The 24,737-nt window shown below is 37.7% G+C and overlaps 1 protein-coding gene across 4 annotated transcripts in view; it reads right to left on the reverse strand.

The window, feature by feature from the left end:
- Positions 1-24,737, reverse strand: part of myo1b (myosin IB) — a 58,915-nt gene that overhangs the window by 19,778 nt on the left and 14,400 nt on the right. For 2 of the 4 annotated variants that reach the window (XM_027012650.2, XM_027012648.2), the window contains exons 4-17: positions 18,435-18,529; positions 16,316-16,420; positions 13,817-13,863; positions 8,483-8,546; positions 6,865-6,963; positions 6,333-6,436; positions 5,690-5,837; positions 4,580-4,698; positions 3,546-3,632; positions 3,397-3,462; positions 2,674-2,679; positions 1,391-1,495; positions 383-445; positions 1-137 (exon numbers count right to left, since the gene is read on the reverse strand). The exon at positions 1-137 is cut by the window's left edge and continues 64 nt beyond it. In XM_027012650.2, the coding sequence (XP_026868451.1) occupies positions 1-137; positions 383-445; positions 1,391-1,495; positions 2,674-2,679; positions 3,397-3,462; positions 3,546-3,632; positions 4,580-4,698; positions 5,690-5,837; positions 6,333-6,436; positions 6,865-6,963; positions 8,483-8,546; positions 13,817-13,863; positions 16,316-16,420; positions 18,435-18,529 (1,245 nt within the window). The remainder of the gene's footprint in view (positions 138-382; positions 446-1,390; positions 1,496-2,673; positions 2,680-3,396; positions 3,463-3,545; positions 3,633-4,579; positions 4,699-5,689; positions 5,838-6,332; positions 6,437-6,864; positions 6,964-8,482; positions 8,547-13,816; positions 13,864-16,315; positions 16,421-18,434; positions 18,530-24,737) is intronic. The other 2 variants (XM_027012651.2, XM_027012649.2) reach the window with 1 other exon arrangement.

Raw genomic sequence — 24,737 nt, forward strand, 5'->3', positions numbered from 1 at the left:
GAGTTCTTGCTTAGCCTGCTCTCAAAGTGCTGGTGTTCAGCACAGACAGTGTTCAGTTTGTCCAGGAAGGTCTCGTCCGTCACTGTGCCGGGCCGCAGACACTCCTCATCCAGCATGGCCAAAATCCCATTCTGGTTCTGAGGGAAATTGATTAGGAATAAGTAGAAGATGCACAATCCTTTTGGAACTAAACCAGTAATACGAGAAAGGCTGCATGTATGCTGTCACAGATGGACTCCTCTACTTTTGGAACATGTGATATGATTTCTGGTTAAATATACAAGGCTACCAAGTTATTTCAATGACCTAAAGCATGTGATAAAAACAAAATTGTTAAAGCATGTAATTATTTAAAAAGAAAAAAGAATTAAACCAGACTTACATTTTCAATGAGCTCACAGATTATGGCATTGTTGAAATACTCAATGTTAGTCCACTCAATCCCCTATAATAAAACAGAAAACAGGCTGAAGAAGTTTTCTTTTGGCACTTTCTCTTAAGCTAAGGCAGGGGATTTTTCTTTTTTTATATACTCTCAAATCTGATTTTAAATTTCACATACAAATCAGAGATTTAAGGGATAAACCTGATGAGCTTTCAATACTTGGTCAGCTAAAAAGGCCCACCAGGTAGCCTCTCAGGTGTTGGATCGGCAGCTGTTGGCCAACAAATAGCTGAGGTTGTGTGTTGTTCAACTGAACTGAATCTGCCAAGCTTCAGAACAAGTACAGCCCACACAATGTGCCCACACTGAATGGAAAGAACCTGGTAAATGGTGATAGTCCATTAAGTTGACAGAAGCAGTAGGTGGCTTTGAGTGGGAGGGCATATGGTGGAAGAGGGATATATAGTTTGGACTGGTGAGGATCTAAGGAGTAGTCCGCATGCTGTTCCCAGATTTCAAAACATTGTTATTTTCCCATGCGCTGGGCTGGAGCTCAGCCAGGGAATGGAATATCACAGTGTGTAGGTCATGGCTGTTTTAGGGTACATACTCAAGAGTTTTGAAAGCAAACAAAAGTCCCCAAGCTAAGCCCTCAGGGACAAATGTGTTTACCCTTACAACAGTGAGAGATCACTTCCACCCCCACACTCAGAGTGAGAGCAAGGGGCTGATAAGGACATAGAAGAATTAAATTATTATATGCTTGAGAAAGAGTGTTAATTAATCCATGTTAATTAAACAATCAGCAAAGTCCTTTCATACATTAAGCCTGCTTTTGGAAACGAGGCTAATAGGCAAATGTTTACAACTGAACAAGATTACACCAGTTATTCTAAGTACATAAGCAAAATAAATAAACAATGAAATTATGACAACTAAAAAGAAGTGATAGTGTATGAGATATTGTTCTCTTTACTTCAGTATAATAAAGGACCAGCATCTCACCTCACGCACATACTCCTCTTGTTCCTCACGCAATGTGAGCTCAATAAAAATCTGCTGTAGCTTCTCATTGCAGTAATTGATAATGAACTGCTCAAAGCTGTTGTCCTGTGGAATTAATCACTGTTAATCATCAAAATTACATGTTTACACTGCAGTCAAGCACCATACACAGGAAAAAAACAAAACAAAACACCCCCCCCCCAAAAAAACCCCCACACTGTTCTCCTTTGGTGTCCTTCTCATGATTTATTTATCTAATAAGATTTCTTTATGACTGTGGTTTAGTGTTAAATATCCCTTATTAAAGGAAGCGCCAAAGACTTAACTCTTAGGAATCATTGTGCTTTCACCCAAAATGTAAAATTACAATATCAGTCCATAATAATGGAATAATAATTATACTGCCAGTTTTAGTAGAAAAGATACTGCTTTTCATGATCAATTGCATTTTACTGTATAATAAGTACTTTGCTGGATTCATATAGTGATACACAACAATTAGCCATCCAAAGTCTTCAGTGCAATCTTAAATATTGAACAATGTTTAATAAAAAAAAACAAAAACAAAAAAAAACATAACTACTAATTTATAGCATTTAACTAGCCTCTTATGAAAAGGTTAAAATTAATTCTTGGGTTAGTTAATATTAGTTAACTATTCATTTACTTTAAAAAGTTCATGTTAGAATTCTTGTGGTTGCTCATGAGGGAATATTCCAAAGGGTTCATCAACAGATAAGAAAAAAAAAATGCAAATAATTAATTCTTTTCTCTCTTACAATCAAAAAAGGAAAAACCCACAACAGTGCAGTCTCTTAGAGCCAAAGTCACTGCAATCCTGCTGTGCCTTTTGGTAAAAGCCTAAACATGTATATAAAAAGAATTCTGCCTTTTTGTATCATTATTTATAAACGTTGCACTCACTCAGAGGCTATACTGGCAGCGAAGTCCGAGGCTGCAGTGTTTTGTGATTATGATGGCAAATGTAAGTGACAACTTGGACATGAACAACTGCAAATGCTTCATCAGTGTGGCCCAAAAGCATTAAAATCACTGCAACTCAGGCTAATGTTTCCATAACTGTCTGAGGAAAAACCTTAGTATAGGCAGTGGAACATTAGCTCTGAAGTGGAGAATTACTGCCAGAGTACAATTAACAGGGCTATTGTGCATCATCACCACTGTGTGAGGCTAGAGAAACAAAGCACTGAATCAGGACAAGATTAAAGGCTTTAAATCATAGCATGCGTACTGGCACATGACATCTTCAGAGGAGTACTTACTCCATCCTGTAGCCCCCCAACCATCACCACAAACAACAACAACAACAATAAGGAAAAAGGAAGACAAACAGCTGAGCAAATAATATGGACAAATGCAGATAAACAGACATCCACAGACAAGCACAGTGCCACCACACTGCCATAATAAAGAAAAGTAGTAGTGGTGTTAATACACTATTTTAAGGTACACATAATTTGTCTTAATTAAAATCTTATTCCTAGTTCACCGCAAATTGGATGCATCTAATTGGTTTATTAAACATTCTGTTTTGTGAGTAATTTGCCTAACAATTGATTGAAGTGTGTATTGTGCATTATTACAATAATGCAATTTAATTATCTTTACACAACAAAAGATTAATTATGTATCAATACATAATTTATGAATAGTAAATGAACCATTTAGTATCCAACTCAGGATCTTACCAAGATAAGAACAAGACCTTAATTAAGCCTTTAACGGTACTTTAATGGTAGGTGTCTTGTCTCACCCATGCACATCATACTCATTAAAAAAAGTTCACTAGATGGTACATCTAAAACATATGTATAAGATATGTACACATGAAAAAGTAAGGTGGGTGATTGTGCTGAACACTGTATGTATGGAGTGTTGGACTGAAGCGTTAGTGACAAGTTGTGTTTCTGTCAAGACATCTATAAATGCAGCCTTGCACTTCAGGTACAAGTCACAGAATATGAAACTGATTTTGGAGATCTTACCTCAAAGATCTCAAAACCATAAATATCCAGCACACCCATAACCTTCTTTCGGGCCTTGGTTTTAGCCTAAATATAAAATATAAAAAAAGTAACTATAAATTGTTATACAATGTCTAATAATAATGTGAAAATAAGATCAAGAAACATACCTTGATGCTTTCATTGATTCGGTTCACCAGCCAACTGAACATACGGCTGTATAAGTTTTTGGCAAGTGCATCACGAGCATAATAGGCCTAGGATATCAAAAAATCATAATTATTAACACATTTATATTTTCCATACAGTAAAAAAAAAATGCCACCCTCAAACACAAAAACAGTACGAGATCAACGCAAATATTCTAGTTCAAAGAGACATTATCTCATACTCATTCATGAGTGAGGTCATCCAAGTCATGTCAACCTGGAACACTGTCAGTTGGGGTGTGAAGCTGAACTCTGTCTGACTTTAAGCAAATTATCCAGAAAAAGAATGACACTTGGCTACTTTTCCTGAAACCATACTTGGGGAAAGTGAAAGCAACAAAGGCATAGGTGAACATGTCTCTGGGGACAGGGCTGTAAGGATATAAGCTTGTACAGACAAGGCCCATAATGTCTCTTCTTTCTAGCGTATTTGGCTCAACTGGCTAGACAGGTGGGTGTGGCCTCTGGGGCCATGCCATAGCTCAGTGGAACAGCACCCCTATGAAACCTCGTCTCTTAACTCTCAGTGGAACAGCACCCCCATGAAACTTTGGCTCCTAATCTATCAAAGACACTAACAGCAACTATGACAGATGTTTCTATAGGCATGCACCATCCTGCGTCATTTAATGTTTGGGAATCCTGCAGAATCCCGACCAGTCTTTGCAGCTGGGATTTCCTGTTTCATAAATGTCACATGTCATTTATTTACTAGTTCATATGCATTTGCTATTTCAGAGGGGCATAAATGATTCTGTAATTATCATTTGTGCACTCAAGTAGGAGCCATATTGAAAGATTTCAGGACTAGAAATTTGACTCTAAAGCTGGACGGAGGGAACACACTGATATCATCTCCCACTGCAAGTCCATTCACCCGAGAAGAAGGAGAGACAAATATGAACTAAGGGAGTGTTATGAAGTGCTATGCTATTAATAATGGAAAGAAAGATATGAATAATCATCAAGTGTGGAGTCAAGTGGAGAAGGCCAACCTGAGCGACATTTAGTGTTGTGGACACCTTCTCCATCTTAGCCTCTACAGTACGGAAGCTGAAGGCTCTTTCAAGCACCAATTGCTCGATGCCCAACAACTCACACATCTCCTTCAGATCTGCAGCAGGAACATGGCAGACAAAATACAGTTGAATATCCAACAAAATAATGAGCTTTGAATGGAAAGGTTAATACAACATTACAGTACAAAAGAAAACAAAACATACGTATTCAAAATTGAAAACACTTCAACAGTAATTAATATATGCTCATAACATATACTACGTTTTTCATGACTTTTACAACATTTTATGTACGGTAGAAAGGACAGCGGGCTTGGACAAATGATTGCCAAATGCCAAATGATTGCCAAATGATTTCTGCATGTCAAATCTACAATGAAGGTTAAGCCAGAAACCTAACAAAAGACCTTCATATCAAACACTATAGCAATCCACCTTACTAATGAGAAAGGACACAGAAAACAGTTTATTGTTACTAGGTGTTGCAGACCACTCTGAGATAAATGTCTTATGTAAGTGGAGGCATGGACAGAGGTTGAAACATTGATTATATCGGCACTCTCCACAGAGAACTATTAGAAAAAAAAGCAGTCAGGCAGAGCAACAAAACTTTCCATACAAATCACACAATTAAATACATAAACAATCGATTCATGTTGTGAGGACAAAAACAACTAGATTAACCAGTGACACCCGACTGCCTACAGAATGATGGCTTATATAGAGCAGTGTGGTATTCCTTTACTTAAAAATACAAGCATTAACTGCATCATAAACATTCATTAAGTGACTGCACAAATAATCAACAGATTGCAGTAGAGTTCAACCAGGTCGCCAACATACACTAACAGGTATGGGACACGGTCCCATTAATTTCACATTAAGTATTAATGATTTCCTTCACCAAGGAAATCTAAATCCAATATTTAGATATATAATAATCAGCAAATATAGTGATAATAATGTTCCTTCTGATTGATGATTTGACTTTCTAGATAAATTCAACTTCAAAGAAAAATAAAGTCAAAAATGTTGCTGGCTCTTCCTGGAGAAATTTCATTTGCTTGCTTTGTTTAAATCCCTTACCATTTTTGTCCTTGACACGGCTTTCGTCAAAGCCATTGGCACGTGACTCGGGCTTGAACTCTATGTTTCCCAGCTTGAGCACAGCAGCCACGAGCTCCAGCACCGACTGCACCTCATCCTCTAGGAAGCCCACAATCTGCATGGCGTTCTGGTGGATCAAGTAGGAAACGTTCCAGTTACTAAAGCTGATAGACAATTAATATGATACTACAGATGGAAGTTGTCAAATGAGCAAACCCTGATGGACACCTCAAGGGTACTGGGGAAAGATGTGAAAACTTACTCAAACAGCTTTGTGTTTATCATTTGCTTGCTCTACACACACATTAATTTAATCAGTGGTTAAGGTGCTTGACTTGTAATCACAAGGTTGCTGGTTTAAGCTCCACCACTGCCAAGTTGCCACTGTTGAGTCTCTGAGCAAGACCCTTAACCCTCAATTTCTCAAGTTGAATTCACTCATAATTGTAAGTCGCTTTGGATAAAAGCATAGGCTAAATGCTGTAAATGTAAACATAGTTCAAGGATGGTTTGGTGACAGTTATAGCTTCAGTAATGTGTATTAATTGTACCATTACAGTACACCATGACACCTATGGTATCTGATCCGTGTGTGTGTGAGTGTGTGACATGGCAAGCTCACCCTGACTGTCCTGAAGTTTGCTGCATCATCAAGTCCATTGACAGTGGCTGAATCAAGACTTAGATAATTATATTTGCTAAAATCTCGGCCCAACTTCAGTTTTTCTGAAAAATTAACATACTGTGTTACAGTGGCAGAGTGATATAGAATGTCCAAGAGTCCATTTAGCTGAGGATCAACTGGGTATTGGATATCTTACAGGCATTGTTACAGTTAGATATAGTTACAAATCATACAGCCTTCAGTTTGGTTTACCCTTTAGAATTCTGAAATTAAAGACTACTACATTGTTCTTTTTATTAAGCTTGTCAAACAATGGCCATGGTCCAGTGAAGTGCAAATAAAGCATGATAGAGCAGTCTCTGTTGACCCAGGTGCCAGGGACTTTCCTTTTACTTTAAATCATAATTCATTCATCTTTTACCACAACTCTGCACAAACCTATGCATACACATTATGGGCCCATTTTAGAGCTGTATGTTACAGGTGTAAGTACAGAACATGTACAATTATTGTATGTGGTCCCCCTTACTGAGCATATCCTCTGATGCTCCAGATAACAGCTGATAAAAGATGTGGAAGTTCCTTTCTCCTCTTGGCTGCTTCACAACACGGGACTTCTCCAGAAGATCTGAGGAAAGAAAACATCAGGAAAGCACATAAATTACTTTGGAATCAGTTTAAGCATCATATTACTTAACACACTAGACAAACTGCATGAGGAATTCAAGTAAAGGACTATTCTGAATAATAAAAATAAAAATAATAATAATAATAATAATGTGCTAATTAGCAGTGCAGCAAGGTTCGCAAAGGGCTTGTTTACCAAATATGTAAATGTAGGGCCAAAATATTTGGGGTGACAGTAGTATATTGAACCTCTCTTTGACTATTGTGTTTGCATATAAAACACAAAGTCTGACAGAATCCATCTCTCTGGCAGGATGGGACACATGCCAAAGCACATAAATATACTCACCAGAGCCAGACATTTATTACTAAAACAGGATTATGCACACGGTGTTATATATCAATGTTATAAAATTATTATGCAACTTTAGTCACTTATGTAATTATTGTACACTTGTTCTTTAGGGGCTTGGGTGGTAAAAAAAACAAAAAAAAAACCCAAAACAACTCAGGTTTATTTGTTAGAGAAAAGGTATTTGATACACAGCAGTGGCTCAGTGGCTCAAAGCAAAGATCTTATCAGTACTGCAGGAGCCTATAAAAGATGTCCTCTCACACCTAAAGTGTTAGCCAAAATAAGGATACCTTCACATATGAATTGCTCTCTGCTCTCTCAATCTTACTGGTTCAACCTTTTAAACGAAAAGATTTCAGAGAACATCTCTCTGCACTTTTTAATGTGTTTGCTTAGAAAACTCAGTTTGTTGTTGCATTAGCACACTCACACTTTCTGAAAAGTTCTGAAATATGGGGAAACTGCTGGAATTTGGGGTCATTGCTGTCTTCTGCATGTCATTCAGGGCATTTGTCCACTCATTTTCACACAGCTACCATTTCATGGCTTCCACCAGTTTTCTGTAAGGTGTACTGGCTTGATATAAATGGTGGTACACTGAATTATTAACCAATCCTGGATCTAAATACAGCATATGTTAGAGTTCATCATAAAAGTTTATCATGCTGTATAAAAGGCAAAACAAGCTAACCTTGTCAACGGTGTCTTGGGCATACAGCAAAAACAGGGTCTAATTGCACAACTGTGTGGGTGACTGGTAAATTACATTTAGAGCAGATGTCTCCGTCATTAAAAGCAACACACAATAACGTAGTGAAAAAGCCTCCATCCCAGATGATGTGCGGCTACTGTGGCAAATGCAAACTATTTGGGGACGTGTGGGTGTGAAGTGGTGTGACTAGTGGAGACGGACTAAACTTAGAGCCCTTTGAAGCACACCCTGCATTTGTGCGCCTGTCCCAGCCCTTTTGCTTTGCTGCAGGAGGACACAGTCCGTGGTTTTGCAGTGCGACAGAGCTCTACGATAGTTTCCTGAAGCGCGACTGTGGCCACCACTGGAGCAGAAGAGCTCATGAAAAAGACAGAGCTTCTGTAAACCACTCAAAGCCCCACAGAGGTACTGTTAAATGGGTGGAACCAATATCGATCCTGTAATTAAACTCACAGTTACTGATGACACCACCCAATGGATCTCCTTTGAAGTCAAACTCGATGTCCATGTACTTTCCCTGTGGATAAAGGAGCAATAATTTGTATTAGCATGTCCAAAACAGGCATGTTAGAGTCCAAACACTAAAAAGCCTTTCCTTTGCATAGTCAAAACAAGATATGAGGGAGTATGCTGTCCTGATGAGATTACACCAAGGCCTTCAATACTGGAAGACTGCAGGTGAAAAAAACCACGTCAATACTGTGGCTTGTAATAGCAGGACGCAATGCCTGCAGAAAGGTAGCAGTTGCTGAAAATCCTGCTGAAACATGAGTCAGCAAAAATAAGGCTGCTCTAAAGTCACCAAGTCAAGCACAGGTCTATTCACAAAATAATCTGTCAATCATATTAGACTTTCCAAAAGGAAAACACATTTTCCCCCTCTGAGAATGTGAAAAAAAAAAGAGACAGACATCAAATTAAAAAAACAGTAATCTCAGTTTTTTGCTGGCTGGCTTGACAAGTTGCGCTTTTCTCCATTTTGTAAGAGGACTGCCTGGCTGTCCTTTAAAGCAACTACCTAAACTTCTCGCCCATCAATGGAAGGAAGAGAGAGATCAACACTTGTCAGTATAATTTGGCCAGAGGAGATGGCAACTTGCACGGTAATTTGGTTATACAAAACACAAAAAAGAGCAAACCTCTCTATGCATGGAAATATCAGCAAGGATGTGCTTTTCTGCTAGTAGAATAGGAGGGGGTTTTGGTGTTATTGTGCAGAACACAAAAACTTTAGTCTCTGACCTACTTGTAGAAGCCCAGGATCATATTAAAAGACATCAAGAAAGAAATCAGAAACAGCTATCAGACCCCCCGCCCAAAAAAAAAGCATGAATTAGATGTTTGCTCCCAATTCTGCAATTTGTTTTTTTTCTTCCCCTCTGTACCATGTAAATGTGTTTACTTGCTACAACAGATCAACATTCAGCAATTGTATTTCACCTACTAATACTGGGTAACATTTCTCCCCCCCCTTCTTAAAATATAGAATGACCAAGCCTGCATATGGTTGCAACCCTTTCTCAGCAATGGGGCTACCCATGTGACATGACTGATCATTTTTTGCTTTATATTCTGACATGGCAAACACACACATTAGAGCTTTTTTATCAAGTGACAGTTGGCCAAGTGCCCAGTAGATAAAAGGAAGTTGAGGCAGATGCCAGAGAGATATGATCCCTTTCAGGTCCTAATGGCTCTCCTGAGACCACCTCCTCCCAGATGCACACAAACACATATGCCAGCTTGTCTTAATAGGTAATCTGAACTGCACTAGGGCTTGGATACAAAGTGAAGCGTGTGCGATCACGAATAACAAAAGAACAGCAAAAGGTGAGGAGGTCCTGCAGACACACGCAGGGCTCTTAGAAGAATACTCAGACATCTAGACATGGATGCCAGGGAAATTACAACTTGAACTTCATATTTATTTTCTGGTTTGTGCAGTAAGCGTAATTGTTCTGTTCTTCCTATGTTAAAGACAGCATTGCCAAACAAGAGCAGGTGTTGGTAAATAGGCAGAACAGAACAATAACAGAACACTCCAGACCTTTTCCTGAACTCCAAATGACAATGATGGAGAGACAGAACTGTTTGGGAGACAGACACCTAAGAGTGCAACAGCACAGCTCGCATCCGGGAAAAAGCAGAGGGAACTGAGGTGGCAGAGGAAATGTGGGATAATGGAATGGGGAATTTAGTTCCATTATTGACTACATGGATATGGATGTGATGTGCCATTATAAGCATTATGTGAATTACTACGGATACAAACATGTAAGCCTAATAGAGGACAACATGATTCAACTTTGGAAAGCTTAACTGAAAAAAATTGCATGGAAATGGATAATCATCAAGCTCCGAGTGTTCTGTTCATTTGCTGGCTATTTATGTCTTGAAAGTCTGAGATAAAGCTTGCTTGTTAAAATAATTTTTTGCAGAGATTTGAGTGTGGATGTTTTTTCATATTTCGTTTCTATTTTTATAGATCCAGCACCTCAACCAAGTTTGATGCCAGGGGAGGAGTAATCATCTTTTTACTGTAAAACTCTGAAGAGACACTGAACAAAATAAAAATAATAATTGACTCTCCTACGGACAACAAGAATCTTTTCACAACTGAGGTTGAGGTGAGTGAGCTGGACTATACATCCCTGGAAAACTACATAAAGGTATAGCAACAAGTTTACACCCTCTCAATTACAGCTAAACCTAAAGCCCCCATCAAGACTGACTGCATGAATATGATTTATTAAAAAATGTAAATATGCTATATTCATGAAGGAAGCTATACTCAGTGGAGAACCATGCAAAACAATCTAACTTTCTCAGGTCTATCTATGAAGGAAAACCTTGAAAGTGAGATCAAAGAGTTCATGTAAAACACTAAAAAACCCATCTGAACAAGCAGAGAGAACTACAGATGTAGACAAGGCCTTCATCTACACTCACAGACACAATTAGTTAATCAGTGCTCAAACTTCATGAAATGATGCCTGCCATCACAAATACAGATGAATTAAATATAGGGCAAATGACCACTGTCCAGACAGAAAACCTACTGCATCCAAGAAAGATTCTATTTGAGATTTTAGTGGCATTTGTAGAGGTACTGGGATGTATACTGGAATTATTGTGTGCCCATCAGAGTCAGCTTTATAAAAACAGAAAAGAAAGACAATTTAGCTGCACATGTTATACATATCTACTGTGTGAAAAATATGCACCACGTGCACACCACAAATACACACAGAGTTACTGTAGTCATTTATTACTCTAAATTTTCAGACAAAACAAACAAAAACCCCACAATAAAGAATGGACTGGGGAAATCCCTCTGTATGTCAGATACCCAGAGTGAGAGAGGGTGATGTGGTTAAGTATCCAGGTGTTTGAATGATGTGAAGTGTTAAGTGTCCATGGTGTGAGGGAGCTAGAAAGGATGTGATATTTCGCTGAGCTTTAATGTCCATCAGTCTGTCTGACAGTGGCTGGGGAAAAGCTACTGTGGAAGCATGCTTTGAGCGCTCTCTGGCCTTTGGTGACTCAGGTTGTATTTTGAGTTCCTCCAACTAAAAGACTGAGCTGGGTGGTTTGGATCTCTGAGGATGCTCTGTGCTTTTCTCCTGCAGTGCTGGGTATGTATGTCCATGGGGGGAAGGCCGGAGCTAATGATTCTCTATCCATTTTTATGACTGGAAGAGATTTCTTCTCACCTTGGGTGGTGTTTCCGAACTACACAATATTAAACCAGCATATATATATATATATATATATATATATATAGCTGTAGTAGACATGCTTGAGACCCTACAAAATAGATAAAAGAATAAATGCCCTCTCAGCCAATGAACTATCCAAAATATACTCTCAGTTTCGGGTAAGCAGAAACTTGACTGTGGATCCACCCAGAGCTGGAACAAAACAATACAGGAAGGGCATATGGGAGAATGAATGATCATCATATAACATTAGTGCTCAGTGGTAAAGAGATCTCAAAGCAGAGCACTTCAGTCACCCAGAGCAGGAACCACTCATCATTCCAGCAGCAGTTCTCCAAGAGTGGGTCAGAAACATGAACTGGGCAGCGCCTGGCCCCGACATGATCCGTGCCTACTGGCTAAAGAAACTAACAGCTCTGCATGGCCAACTAGCAGAACAAATATAAAACCCGGCTCCTACATGGTCTGGTTAACAGAAGGCAGGACAGTACTAGTCATGAAGGACTTAACAACTATCTATTCATAACATCAACACTTCTGTCAGGAATTCTTGCCACCATCAGTGGAGCATTTGTGCAAGTACATGAGCACTACTCAGCAGGCAACTGGTAATCCTACATGCAAGAGTATCAATAAAATGAGTACACAGGTTTTAAAGCACATTTCCTGAGCTACCTCACATAGATAATCTCCTTTTGCCATTTGTGTATTATATGAAAACTAAACTATCTTATTCCACCGGTGGCTTCGAAACCCATACCAGTGATTGGTGAGCCATTGGAGTGGGTCCTGGTTGACTGTGTAGGACTGTTGCCAAAAACCAAAGCAGGAATCCAATTCCATTTAACAGTCCTGTGTGCTATGAAGATCCTCTAAGGAAAAAAATGACTCGGGCGATTAAGTTTTACTGTGTTTCGCCTTCCTAGTACCATACAAACAGATTAGGACTCTAATTTCACCTCCAAGATCTTTTAAATCCCATGAAGTGCTGGCTCTGCTGCCTGTACCTGATTCAGCTATGCCATCTGGATTTGAAAGACTGTATGTTATTTAGAAGTAGCTCAGTGAAAGTGGTCATTAACACTTCAGAATGTTAAAGTCTTACTACAAGCTCAAAGAGCTAGAGTGTAAAGGCACACAGTGCACCGTCGCTGACCTGAAAGCACCATGGCTCCAGCATCTGTACTAGACACAGATCACATCCCCTGTACGATGTTCTCTTACCTCTTAGGTCTGCGTCCCTATTAGGACTTGATTTCCCAATTCAGAGTTGCTTGTATGACTGAATTCACTTAACCCACCACTAGTTGGTCATTTGCCAGAGTCACATGAGGAATGCTTTAGAGACACGATGTTTTCCCCATCATTTCCAATGATGTACCCAGAGAAAAAACTTAAGGTTTTAACCAAACTGTCTCTTGAAACATGCATATCATGTAAATATGGTGAAGCTATGAGACAAGAGGTACAATACCTCTTTAAACATAGATTAGCCATATCAAGTTGTAGTCCCTGGAGTTCACAATGTTTGTTGATAAAACTATAATTGATTAATTTTCTAGACTATCTGATGACAAATTAAAAGAAACTTGCCAGTATACAGGGAAAATTGGACAGTTGCAGTCCAAAGAATACAATATTCCTTACTGTGAGAGAATTTATAATGTAGTAGGGTATAAAAGTTGTCTTCTAGACTTATTTAAACTCAATCTAATACCAGTATTCAAAACAATAGAAAATGACAAATGTGTAGGACTGCATTGCCCCCATCAAGTATTGGATGTACTCTAGCAATAAAAATGTCAATAGTATCCAGTATCAACTGCCTAGTCATAATGATTTCAATTCAGTTTCCAAGTAAATGGTTTACATGGCTTAATTCCATGGGCTTCCTGTGATACAAAAAGGTAAGAGCTGTTTGTGGGAGGGAACACAAGTTTATTTCAGTCGCCATTAACTGTTATGGTAGGATCAATGGTTTGCATGGATGTATTCTTATGCAAACACTCGGCGGAGGGATGAAATCAGTCATTCAGCACTTTGGATAGAAATGTACACAAATACTTACAAATCGAGATGAGTTGTCATTCCTCACGGTTTTGGCATTCCCAAAAGCTGCAAATGGGTTAACACTGAATTAGTAAGAGGACAGAACACTTCCATAGTGCCTTTTATTGACAGTCTGAATGTGTAGAATCAAAGGAGTAAATTATGATGTCATTTTTGTGTCATCAGAAATATGCACAGACGACAGGAAACCCAAAACTTGGGAGTATGGAACATATTAAATGTTTTTCATTCATCAGGCAAAGCTTCACACATCCATTTCAACCTGGCTTTTAGGCTGATTAAAATTTGATCTTTGTAAATCTGTGCAATGAAAGGTCAGCATATATTTTATATATATATATATATATATATATATATATATATATATATATATATATATATATATATATATATATATAAAAAAAAAACCAGACTGTCGCAGAGGAGCAAAGATGACAATATTGCTTTAGTGCGTGTGAGAATACTGACCATGTGAAGGTAACATCATTATATTATTAGAGGTGTGGTACTCCGTTTCATTGCTAATCTTTAAAGCTTTAAAGGTTTATGGACCATCTGGTGTTTACTCATGCATTCAACTCAGGGAAGCATCAAAAACTAGTGATGTCACAGCTAACAGCGAGACTAAAACTACAAGCCATTACTTTAAAATCTTTCTGTGCTTTTCTTCAGTCCTGGCAGCGCATAGCATCTATAGAAGCAAAAGCATGGGGCAGGAAGTCTGGGACATGGGGATCATTACAGCCAGAAGCTAAAAACTCTCACAGATGTGGAGCTTAACTGGGCACTTCTATCCCCCTCATCACTCACTGGCACTTCCTGTGCATGGCCTTTATGTTAAAAACACAGCCCTGTTTGCATATCAACAGGAATCAGAGAGTGTTGTGCTCTATTAGCAGCAAAAAGCTCACAGCTGAGCCCGGGTGAAATGATAAAGGGAAAATGAAGCGCACGGATATGTCGGAGCCCCAAGTTGTCAAACCTGTCATGAACAAATTGAAGTGCAACGTGGTGAAGTACACCAAAATGTGACAAAAGTCCCAGGTGCCCGGGATCTAAGTTAAACTGACGCAGGTTTTCAGCTGAAGCGCAATAAATGAGATGCAATGTGAAAATAATGAGTTTAAGATCAAAATCTGGCTCCATTGGACCCGTACTGCCATTAAGGAAGATTTCCTCCACCACAAAACGTCAGCAGTGTGTGCGTACGCTCCTGCAGCCGTCAAGTCTTCTTGTATGTTGCTTAATGCGGGTCATTCTTCCAAAATGAACTCACTTTTGATTAGTCAGCGATCAGTTTTCTGTAAGGGAACGATCAATCTCCTGACATACCACCATCCTCTTATGCAACCATCCTAAACTATTCTATGAACTACTAACCTTTAGAATTGATCATTTTCTGTCCCTTGCAGATAGATAATCATTTTAGATACAGGTCAGTTTAGTGTCAGTTTAGTACAAAAGAACCAGCTTTTAAGAAAGATAGGAAGGTAGCCTGGTAGGAGAGTGTGAGTGTGTGTGTGTGTGTGTGTGTGTGTGTGGTGTGTGAGAGCGCGCGTGTGTGTGTGTGTGTGAGAGCGCGTGAGTGAGAGAGCACAATTTAAATGGGACATATAAAACACTTTTTTTTCCCCTCCATCTCTTGTGCACTTATATTTGGGTATCTGGAGTGCCTACCAACCCACAAGCTGTGAAATTAGACAACCCAATCAGTTTCTTGTGGGCTGCCCTAAAAAAAAGAAAAGAAAAAAGAAAGGAAACTGTTCAGATTTGGATCCCTTAAACACATCATAAAGGGAGTCATCAGAATAATCTCCAGCTCCAGCCCCGTATCAGACCTGCTAGCATGTCAAAGCTAAGCACAGAGCAGCACAAAGAGCCATATCAACCCCAGCCTCAGTGGAGAAAGGAGGTGATCTGATAAAATTATGATGGCCACATCCCAGCCACAGGCAGAAAAAACCTGCATTTGTGCTACTCACTTTGTGACTGCTTTTACAATGCAGGTTAGCAACACTGCATGTTGTACTAGGGAAAATGTACTTTACGACATGTAATTTGTTATCCGTAATTTGACAAGAAGGTATGCTTTTCAGTACATAGGTATGTATGTTAAGGTGTATGTAGCTGATAGAATGAGTAGCAAGCTGATCTCAGAGCAAATGCAAGGTCTGACTGGTTCACCAAAAATTTTCTCTAGCAGTCTTGTTTCTCCCAGGTATCATGCTCAACAGTTGCAATAGTAGGGTGAAACTGAAAACGCATCAGCACACCTTGTGGAAGTATGGGGTGTGGCTCATCATTTGAAGAAACATGCACTCAACCCAGATGCTCTGAGCAGGGATGTTCTGACAGTGTGAGAAGAGTGCTGAGGTTCTTGATCCTTGTGGTATTTTGATCAAAGCATGTGCCAAAATATGTCAGACATTTCATTTAGACCCCATGAAACTGTTAACTTGTGTAAAGGGGTTAGAAACAGCTCCCATTATATACATACCCTCTAGCACAGGATTAGACTGTAGTAGCTGCTCCTTCACTTTGTTCACTTCATGGCCCTTCCCACACACTGCAGCCACATATGACATCACCAGCTTGCTGGCCTCTGGCACACACAATTCAGAAGAGAGGTCAGAGGTTAAAGTCAGCTAAATGGAGCAAACCACACCCCAAAGCTCCCTCCTTCACCAGTCCTGTCTGTCTAGCTTTCCTATCCCACCCAGTTCCCTATAGGAGTTAACCCATTTAAATCACATTAGATCCCATTTATACTAAACTGTCAGTGTTTGAAATTAAATGTTTTTTTTGTTTGTTTTTTTTTATATAGAGTTAGACAAAGAAAATTCACTAAAAGAAAGCTGCACAGACCAGCACAAATCTGACTATGTGGAAAACCTGGGCTAGATATTTAGCTTTAATGACTCTAGATAAAAGAGTTGATCACGTTTGAAAGAAGAAACAGTTAAAAGTAAATTTACTTTAACTTTGATGTAGTGCATTATACAAATCAACTTCATTTTCAAAGTCACAGCTGGCTTTAAAAGAATGCTAAAAAACAGGTACCCAATCACAGCATAATTTACTTCAACACTAGGTCCAATAAGCCATAAAACCGTGCTAAATCATCCCTACAGCTGAAAATATGAAGCCACCACATGCACAGTTCCCAGAAACACCTTTTGTTGTTGTGCCATAAAAGACTAAACATAGCGCAGACAAATCTTGACCCTTGCTTTAGGTTTAAGGGATATCATTTACATCAAAGGACAAACCAGTCAGTCTACTTTCTTTTCATAAACAGGGAATCTCATTTTCCTTAACAATTAATGCATGTCATTTTAGCATTTTATGTGCCACAGAAAGGTAGGAGCACTAAAGACAGACCAAACTAGAAAATGAGGCAGTTGTTAACTGGGGGCATGCGTTATATTTTTACTAAATCAGAACAGAACATTTTTCAAAGCCTGTGACAAGTACTGAAGTATTAACACCTTATTTTTTCTTTAAACTACAAACACATGTAGCCATTGCTAAACTCTCCATTTATCCTACTCCTCTGCCAGATAGAATTCCTAGACTTGACTTTTATGCCAATGAGAGATGTTTAAAACAACAGAAAACTAAAGATGGATGGTAAAGCATTGTGAACTGCTATGATTCATGCAAGAGATTAAGCTGGGTTGGATATTAAAAATAAAAAGGGAACAAATCCTACTAGAGTATACCATTTAAACTTTTCACTTTTCATCTTGGAGGCAAATGAAAATATAATTTAGCTTGAGATCTGGATAAAAAGTTATTGTAAACAAACAAACAAACAAACAAACACACACCACACGATAACCACATGTACCAAGTTATCATAATTATGCTGAAATCAGTAAATGACTAGCCCCAGGTTCCTGATAGTCAGAACATCATACAGTGAATAATGACCTCTCCCTGTGGTGACCACTGACATCTGTGGCTCTCCTGGGCAGTTAGGTGTGTCAATGCCAAGTGACTATGATGCTAATGCTCAAATGTTTGTTTGATTCCAGACTAAAGGCATAAAGTAGATCCTTTTCTACCTCCAAGACTGCACATGATAAATTCATCACATAGAAACAAAGATTTTGAACTTCTTTATTAAAAGTGACTTATAAAATCCCTGCATCCTCTGTTAAAATCAACTAATGCAAATCAATCAAAACCTCAGAGCTTGGGTGCATGTTACATGCTTAACTGTTACAACACTACTACAATTGAACTGTCTGAAAAACCCAACTTCTTCAAAATCAGTATAGAACTAAATTAACTAAAATACAGTGATTGTACTTTTTTTACTTCTTTATTAGACAGCAATGACAAAAGATGACAAAAATAGACAAAAACAGAGACATGGTAATTAATTTAGTTCAAATTTTCTCCTAATACACTAGAGTAAAATCAACCAGAACACAAGTTTGACTGTTTTTGTTTCCATTAGACTATCTTACAGTTTTTGATAAATGAACAAAACAGCTGGAACAGAGCCTTGAGGTTTCTGTAGATTTTCATCTAAAGTAAATTTATTTGTTTTGACCACAGGCATGGAAACTTCTGGTACTTCAAAAATAAAGCAAAGTTACTTATCTTACCAGTCTTTCCTGCCCCACTCTCTCCTGTAATGAGGATGCACTGGTCTTTATCTTGATCGCGAAGAGATCTGTAGGCTTCATCGGAAAGAGCATAGCTGAAAAAACAAAAACAAACAAACAAACAAACAAAAAAACATAAATGGACATAAAAGCACTCAGATATCTGAGAGGTGTACCTTGGTGTGAATGCAATGTTTGCACAGAGACTAAACACTACAATATATGCAAGCATTGTCTCCTTCGGGTTCAACTCTTTAAAATCAGCATTGTGTTTCCAACTACAGTGCAAGGGCTCACAGGATAATCTACTCTTCCCTGATAAGTGAGTACAAAGGCGACATGGTTAGAAGTTGTTCAAAGCTACCTGTGCAGGTCAAATATCAGGTGATCAACAGCAGACTGCAATCTTGTATAGAACTAGGGTGCATTTGCATAACAGTCGACAAATTACTGGACCATGTATTAAATTTCAAAGGCATGTTCTGCTGTAGGTTTTCTCTGGGCTGATGGGTATTACACACCAGCAACCATCTAACATGTATTACAGCAATGCATGTTAATGTGGTAATGATGAAGGGAGATGGAAGCAGCAGAGAACAGTCTGAAAGCAAAAGGCACACAAACGAGTGAACTTCAGATTCATGCTTTTAAGAGGGCTTTTCAGGTGCAGGATAGTTACCTGAAAAACCCCTCATTCAGGTTTCCCTTTGTCTGTACTTTTGTTTAATCATGGTAATTGTAGCACACATTAAAAAGAGGTTAATAAATTCCAGTACACATTTATAACAGGAAAGTAGGACCTAGATCTAGGGGGCTCTACCACATAACAGTAATCACTTAAGCTCTGATCATATAAACAAAAACACAAGCAGACTGACAGCTGAGATAGGAAGGAGAGAACATGGGACTTGCGTTTGCATAAGGAATTCATTTAGCCAATATCAGTTCTGACATTAAGACTATCCCATTCCATCCCCTACCCCATCAGACCATGAGACCTAAAACCAGCCAACCAGCCACTCACTCAGTTTTCCCTTTGTCTGTACTTTTCTACAATCATTACCCAGGAATTTTCCAGAACAGCCACTAATAATAGTAGTTCTATGGGCAAAATGTTTCAAGTTGTTTCCCCGCCTGTAAAACATTTAGAATTCCCCCTAGCCTCAAACTTCATAAGTGCTTGAGATTAAAGAAGTACAATTAATTTCATGATCCCTTTATGGATATATGAGAAAAATTAGCCAGTAAGAGTTTAGCGTAAACTCCAAGGAAATGTTAATAGTACAGCTGTAACATTTTTCTGCATTTCATCTTTTTTTTTTTTTTTTTTTTTTTTAAACAGGTAAGAGTACGCATTACAGTATGTGATTACATATAAACGTGCCAGGATAAAACTTCTGAAGGCACCTGTTGGATTCCTTACAGATATGAATGGTGTCATCACAGCACCCAAAAGATACATACTCTTATTACATGAATGAATTCATGAATGAATTTGGGAAAACAAACAAAAACCAATTAATAATACAACCACCCCCCCCCCCCCAAAAAAAAAGAACAAACCTCTAGTGATGCTCTGGAGTCGGATTAGACCAAATTAGAAGATGTAGCATCTAGCTACAATAAACAAAAACCAGAGCAGTATCTGATGAACCTGTGAAGAATCTCTAGTCTCTCTCTCTCTCTCTCATATATATATATATATATATATATATATATATATATATATATATATATATATATATATATATATATATATATAGATATATATAGTCTTTCACCAAACAATCACAGACTACGTTCAAGCCATAACAGCATGGGTAAATAACCGATGAATAACAAACGTGCTCTATATATGTCCATTAGTCATCTTGAATATTCTAAACATTATCTAACATTAGGTTCCGCATTTAGTCATCCCCCCCCCCCCATGTCTACTCAGCTGGAAATAGTAGATGCATGCAGTAGTTTTAAAATCATACCACTGTATAAAAATACTTTTAATGCTCCCACATTGATTCCATTTTGACAGTGGCTAATGTAAACAGACAAAATGCCAAAGAGCCGCATCCTTAAAATAGGCGGAGATGAGCAAAGAAATGGCGCCATTTACAGTATGTTCAAGCGATTCTCCACTTCAGGTGCAGCCATGGCCAAAGTCCAATAACCAAACCACAAAGCTGACTAAAAAACAGTAGCAGCTACCGGAACTGTGGAAGCACAAAAACAAACACGTTTACTCTCTGACTAACAACTGGTACAAACCCACTCTGAAACAACATAGTGGTTAAACCCTACACCAAGGTCTACAGTACATAACAGTAAAACAGACAGAGTCAAAATGAAAGGGTACATAAAATAAGCAGAGCAACAGAACAAAACAGCAAAATATCAGTTAGTCAGTTAAAATATAACTAGGACACACGTGAATAAAAACCTCCTCTATAATTACATTATTTCTTTTGTATACCTTGACATTTAACATTAGTTAACATAGCTAGCAGAGCATCCTAGTGTGTCCACCTCTGCTGGTCAGGACTCAGGCAGTCAACATGTTACAACAGCTAGCTTACCAGGCTGACAGAATTAAGCCTTCAAAACCAGTCAGCACGGTCCTGAGCACTGTTACTGAAAAACATGGTCTGCAATTTCTAGAGTAATGCTTTACCTGTCCTTTTATAGGACACAAATAAGTCATTCGGAGGGGGAAAATCAGCTAAATTTGACATTAGTTTTCTGTAGCTAACTGATGAAAGCTGTGTCTGTTCTAACATTCATGGTTTGACAGATATATTATGAAATTTAGGGATGCAAATAAATTTACAAGTGTACTCTAAATTACTGAGATCTATCAGTGTACATTACTGTGCTATATGTACAGTGTGGTTTTTGTATTTTATAGTTTTTTCCATAGCTGTATTCATATCTTCGAATTACAAGACTTTAACATGTTTATATTTTACATATAATAGTACTGTTGAAATAAAACTTTTGAAATAAAGATTACGTTTTGCAATTTTTGGTTGGTGTCAGATTATAAAAATGGTAATGAATTCTGGTTGAAGGGGCCCCTGTGAATCTTTGCCTAGGACCCCAACAGAGTTCATCTGAAATTGAAATCTGGAATGGAGAGGGTTTATTTATTCATGAGCCCACCAAAAAAAAGCTTCTTACAATCTAGACTGACATCATAGGTTTGTAAATGGGAGTGTAAAACTTTAGTTGGTGCAAAGAATTCCCAGCTGCAGTCATACCTTCTATGTAGACAATATTCAGCCGTTTAAAATGATGAATAAATGCATTCTGTCACCTTTAATAAAAATTCTGTCAGTGGATGAGACAAAACTTGATGCCAAGCAACCACTGAGAGCATCAACGCAGACTTCACAAGGCTGTGGCCTGATGTCTCCAAATCTGAAGCAGAGGAAGGGTGGTGGTTGGGTTGCATGGCACACCCCTCAGCACACAGCCTACAGCAAAGTGAGCATTCATTTCAGCTTCCCAAAGCCAGTAGTGCAGCCCAAACCCACAGCATGATGCAATGTCCAAAAATACCCTGAGCATGGCCATAAACTTTCAGAAATGGACCAAGTAAGCAGATCTAAAGAGGCGCCTCAGGTTCATCCAGTCAGGTGGCCAAAAAACCTCTCAACTATTTCCCACTAAAAGTGTGAACCATTTGTTTAGCAGTCTAATATGCATAAGCACATAATGGAAGGTTCAGATGTAGCCAAATGCAGCTCTCTCATGGATTGATATGTTTAATCTATAGTTTAGGTCTTAACCCAGCAGTTCAAGTCAAAATTCGAAAAAGAAGATATCAATATCTAAATATCAATAGCAAAGTGATGGAATAATTATTGAACGTAAATGTAAAATGCAAGTCTGGCCAGACTGAAACATTTAAATATGGGACTTGAGGGATTTTCCCCATAATCATGTCAAAGATGACTTATTTCAGAGTAACATGTTCATACACATCTTGACTGGATTTTATATGCATATAAATATGAGGAGTGTATAGGTTGTATGGAAGTGTGAAGGGACTTTCCTAAAGTATGACATACTATTACTTGGCTACTGTAAATAACAAAAATATCTTCCCTTCCTACACCCCCCCCACACACACACTAAATGAATAGATGAAAAACATAAGAAAGAGGAAGGATAAGGAAAAGCCAGACCATTTTTTGCCCCTCCACACCGGATGGCTTTACTGCTTCCCCCATCTGCTCTGATTTTGCTTTCCTGACTCAGGAGCCAGAGATCTGCAATCTGGGAGATTTTGGTGTGTGCATAGCCAGGCATCTGAACTCAAGTCAGAGCTCCACACAAACTATTCCAAGTGAACACTACACAACTACTCATAGTACAAGCTGTTTTGGCAAAAGGTAGACCACACTATTTAAAAAGAATACAGATGTGTATATATTAGAGGAATGGAATGCAGCTCACAAACACCTTTAACATTATAGTTTTAGGTCTGGAAGTTCTTCAAAGCATTTCCTGAGTAGGCAGATAGGCTTACTGTCAGTCTGTAAATGTGTAGGACAGTAAGTAACTGACTGGACTGGAGTAGGTCGCCGTGTGGCTATGTGCGGCAGAGCTTTGGTGCTTCCTAATGCCACGGATGAAAAATCCCCTTATTACTTCCTTTATTAGAAAATTGGCAAAAATGTTTAGTTTCGTTCACAAAGAACTAGGCTTACAATAGGAGTCAATAAGCATACATTTAGGCTGTGTAGTTAACGATACAGAAGGCAAAAAGAAGCACTAAATGAACACTGGCTTTCAACCCAACACTACAGTCTCTAAACCATAATGCTCCAACATGCCCGTGTCTCTGGGGCTCAGCAGAATCCTTTGCTTTATTATAGTACATTATCTGACATCTGAGGGAGGTGTGACCCAAGCATTACTCTGATTGGCTGAATGCAACCATCTCCCACTAGTCTACAGTTGGTGATATTGTAGCTCACTCTTAGTGACGGACTACAGAAAGGCCAGTCTACACAAGGCAAAACTTGTTTATCCAATCATGCCACAGGAAATATGGGAGCAAGATCAGTCATGAAGTGAACATTATAATTGCACAGCCAGAAAATTAACACTATAAAAGTGTGTGGCTGGATGAGACTTGGTAATAAAGTATTAAAACATCAATTGGAATCTAACCATATATGTATATATGCAACAGGTAATGCATGTGATAATGATAACAGCTTTGAATTGAAAAAATATTGGCACTGAAGACTACACATTTATTGAATGTATTACATACATATACATATATACATATTATATATACATATATACATATATTATATATACATATATACACATATTATATATACATATATACACATATTATATATACATATATACACATATTATATATACATATATACATATATACACATATATACATATATACACATATTATATATACATATATACACATATACACATATTATATACACATATATACATATTATATATACATATACACATATTATATATACATATATACATATATACACATATATATACATATATACATTATATATACATATATACATATTATATATATATATATACATATATACATATTATATATATATATATATATATATATACATATAATATACATATTATATATATATATACATATAATATACATATTATATATATATATACATATTATATACATATTATATATATATATACATATTATATACATATTATATATATATATACATATATATATATATATATATACATATATATATTATATACATATATATATATATACATATTATATACATATTATATATATATATACATATATATATATATATATATATATATATACATATATATATATATATATATATATATATACATATATATATATATATATATATATATATATATACATATATATATATATATATATATATATATATAAAAAATATAAATCACAAAGAACTTTTTGTAGCCCATATATTCATCAGCTCAAATGAACAATCGCTGCCTGACAAAACATTGAAAAATAATGCACACAAATAAGTTTATCCAGATGAATAGTGTTATTTAACACAACCAGCATGACTTTCCTGGAACTCCACAGGAACCAAGAGAGACCTTTCCAGTTGCTGTTATGAACCAATCTCTCGCTAGTTCTCCTGGGACACACATTATACATGGAGAAAAGACCAGGTGTTCTAATAGTTTATTCTTCCATACCATACCAAATGCCGTAGTCCATTGTTGCTATTGGAGCAGCAGCCGATTGATTTGCAT

Source organism: Electrophorus electricus, chromosome 2 (assembly GCF_013358815.1).
Source record: "Electrophorus electricus isolate fEleEle1 chromosome 2, fEleEle1.pri, whole genome shotgun sequence".
Lineage (NCBI taxonomy): Eukaryota > Metazoa > Chordata > Actinopteri > Gymnotiformes > Gymnotidae > Electrophorus > Electrophorus electricus.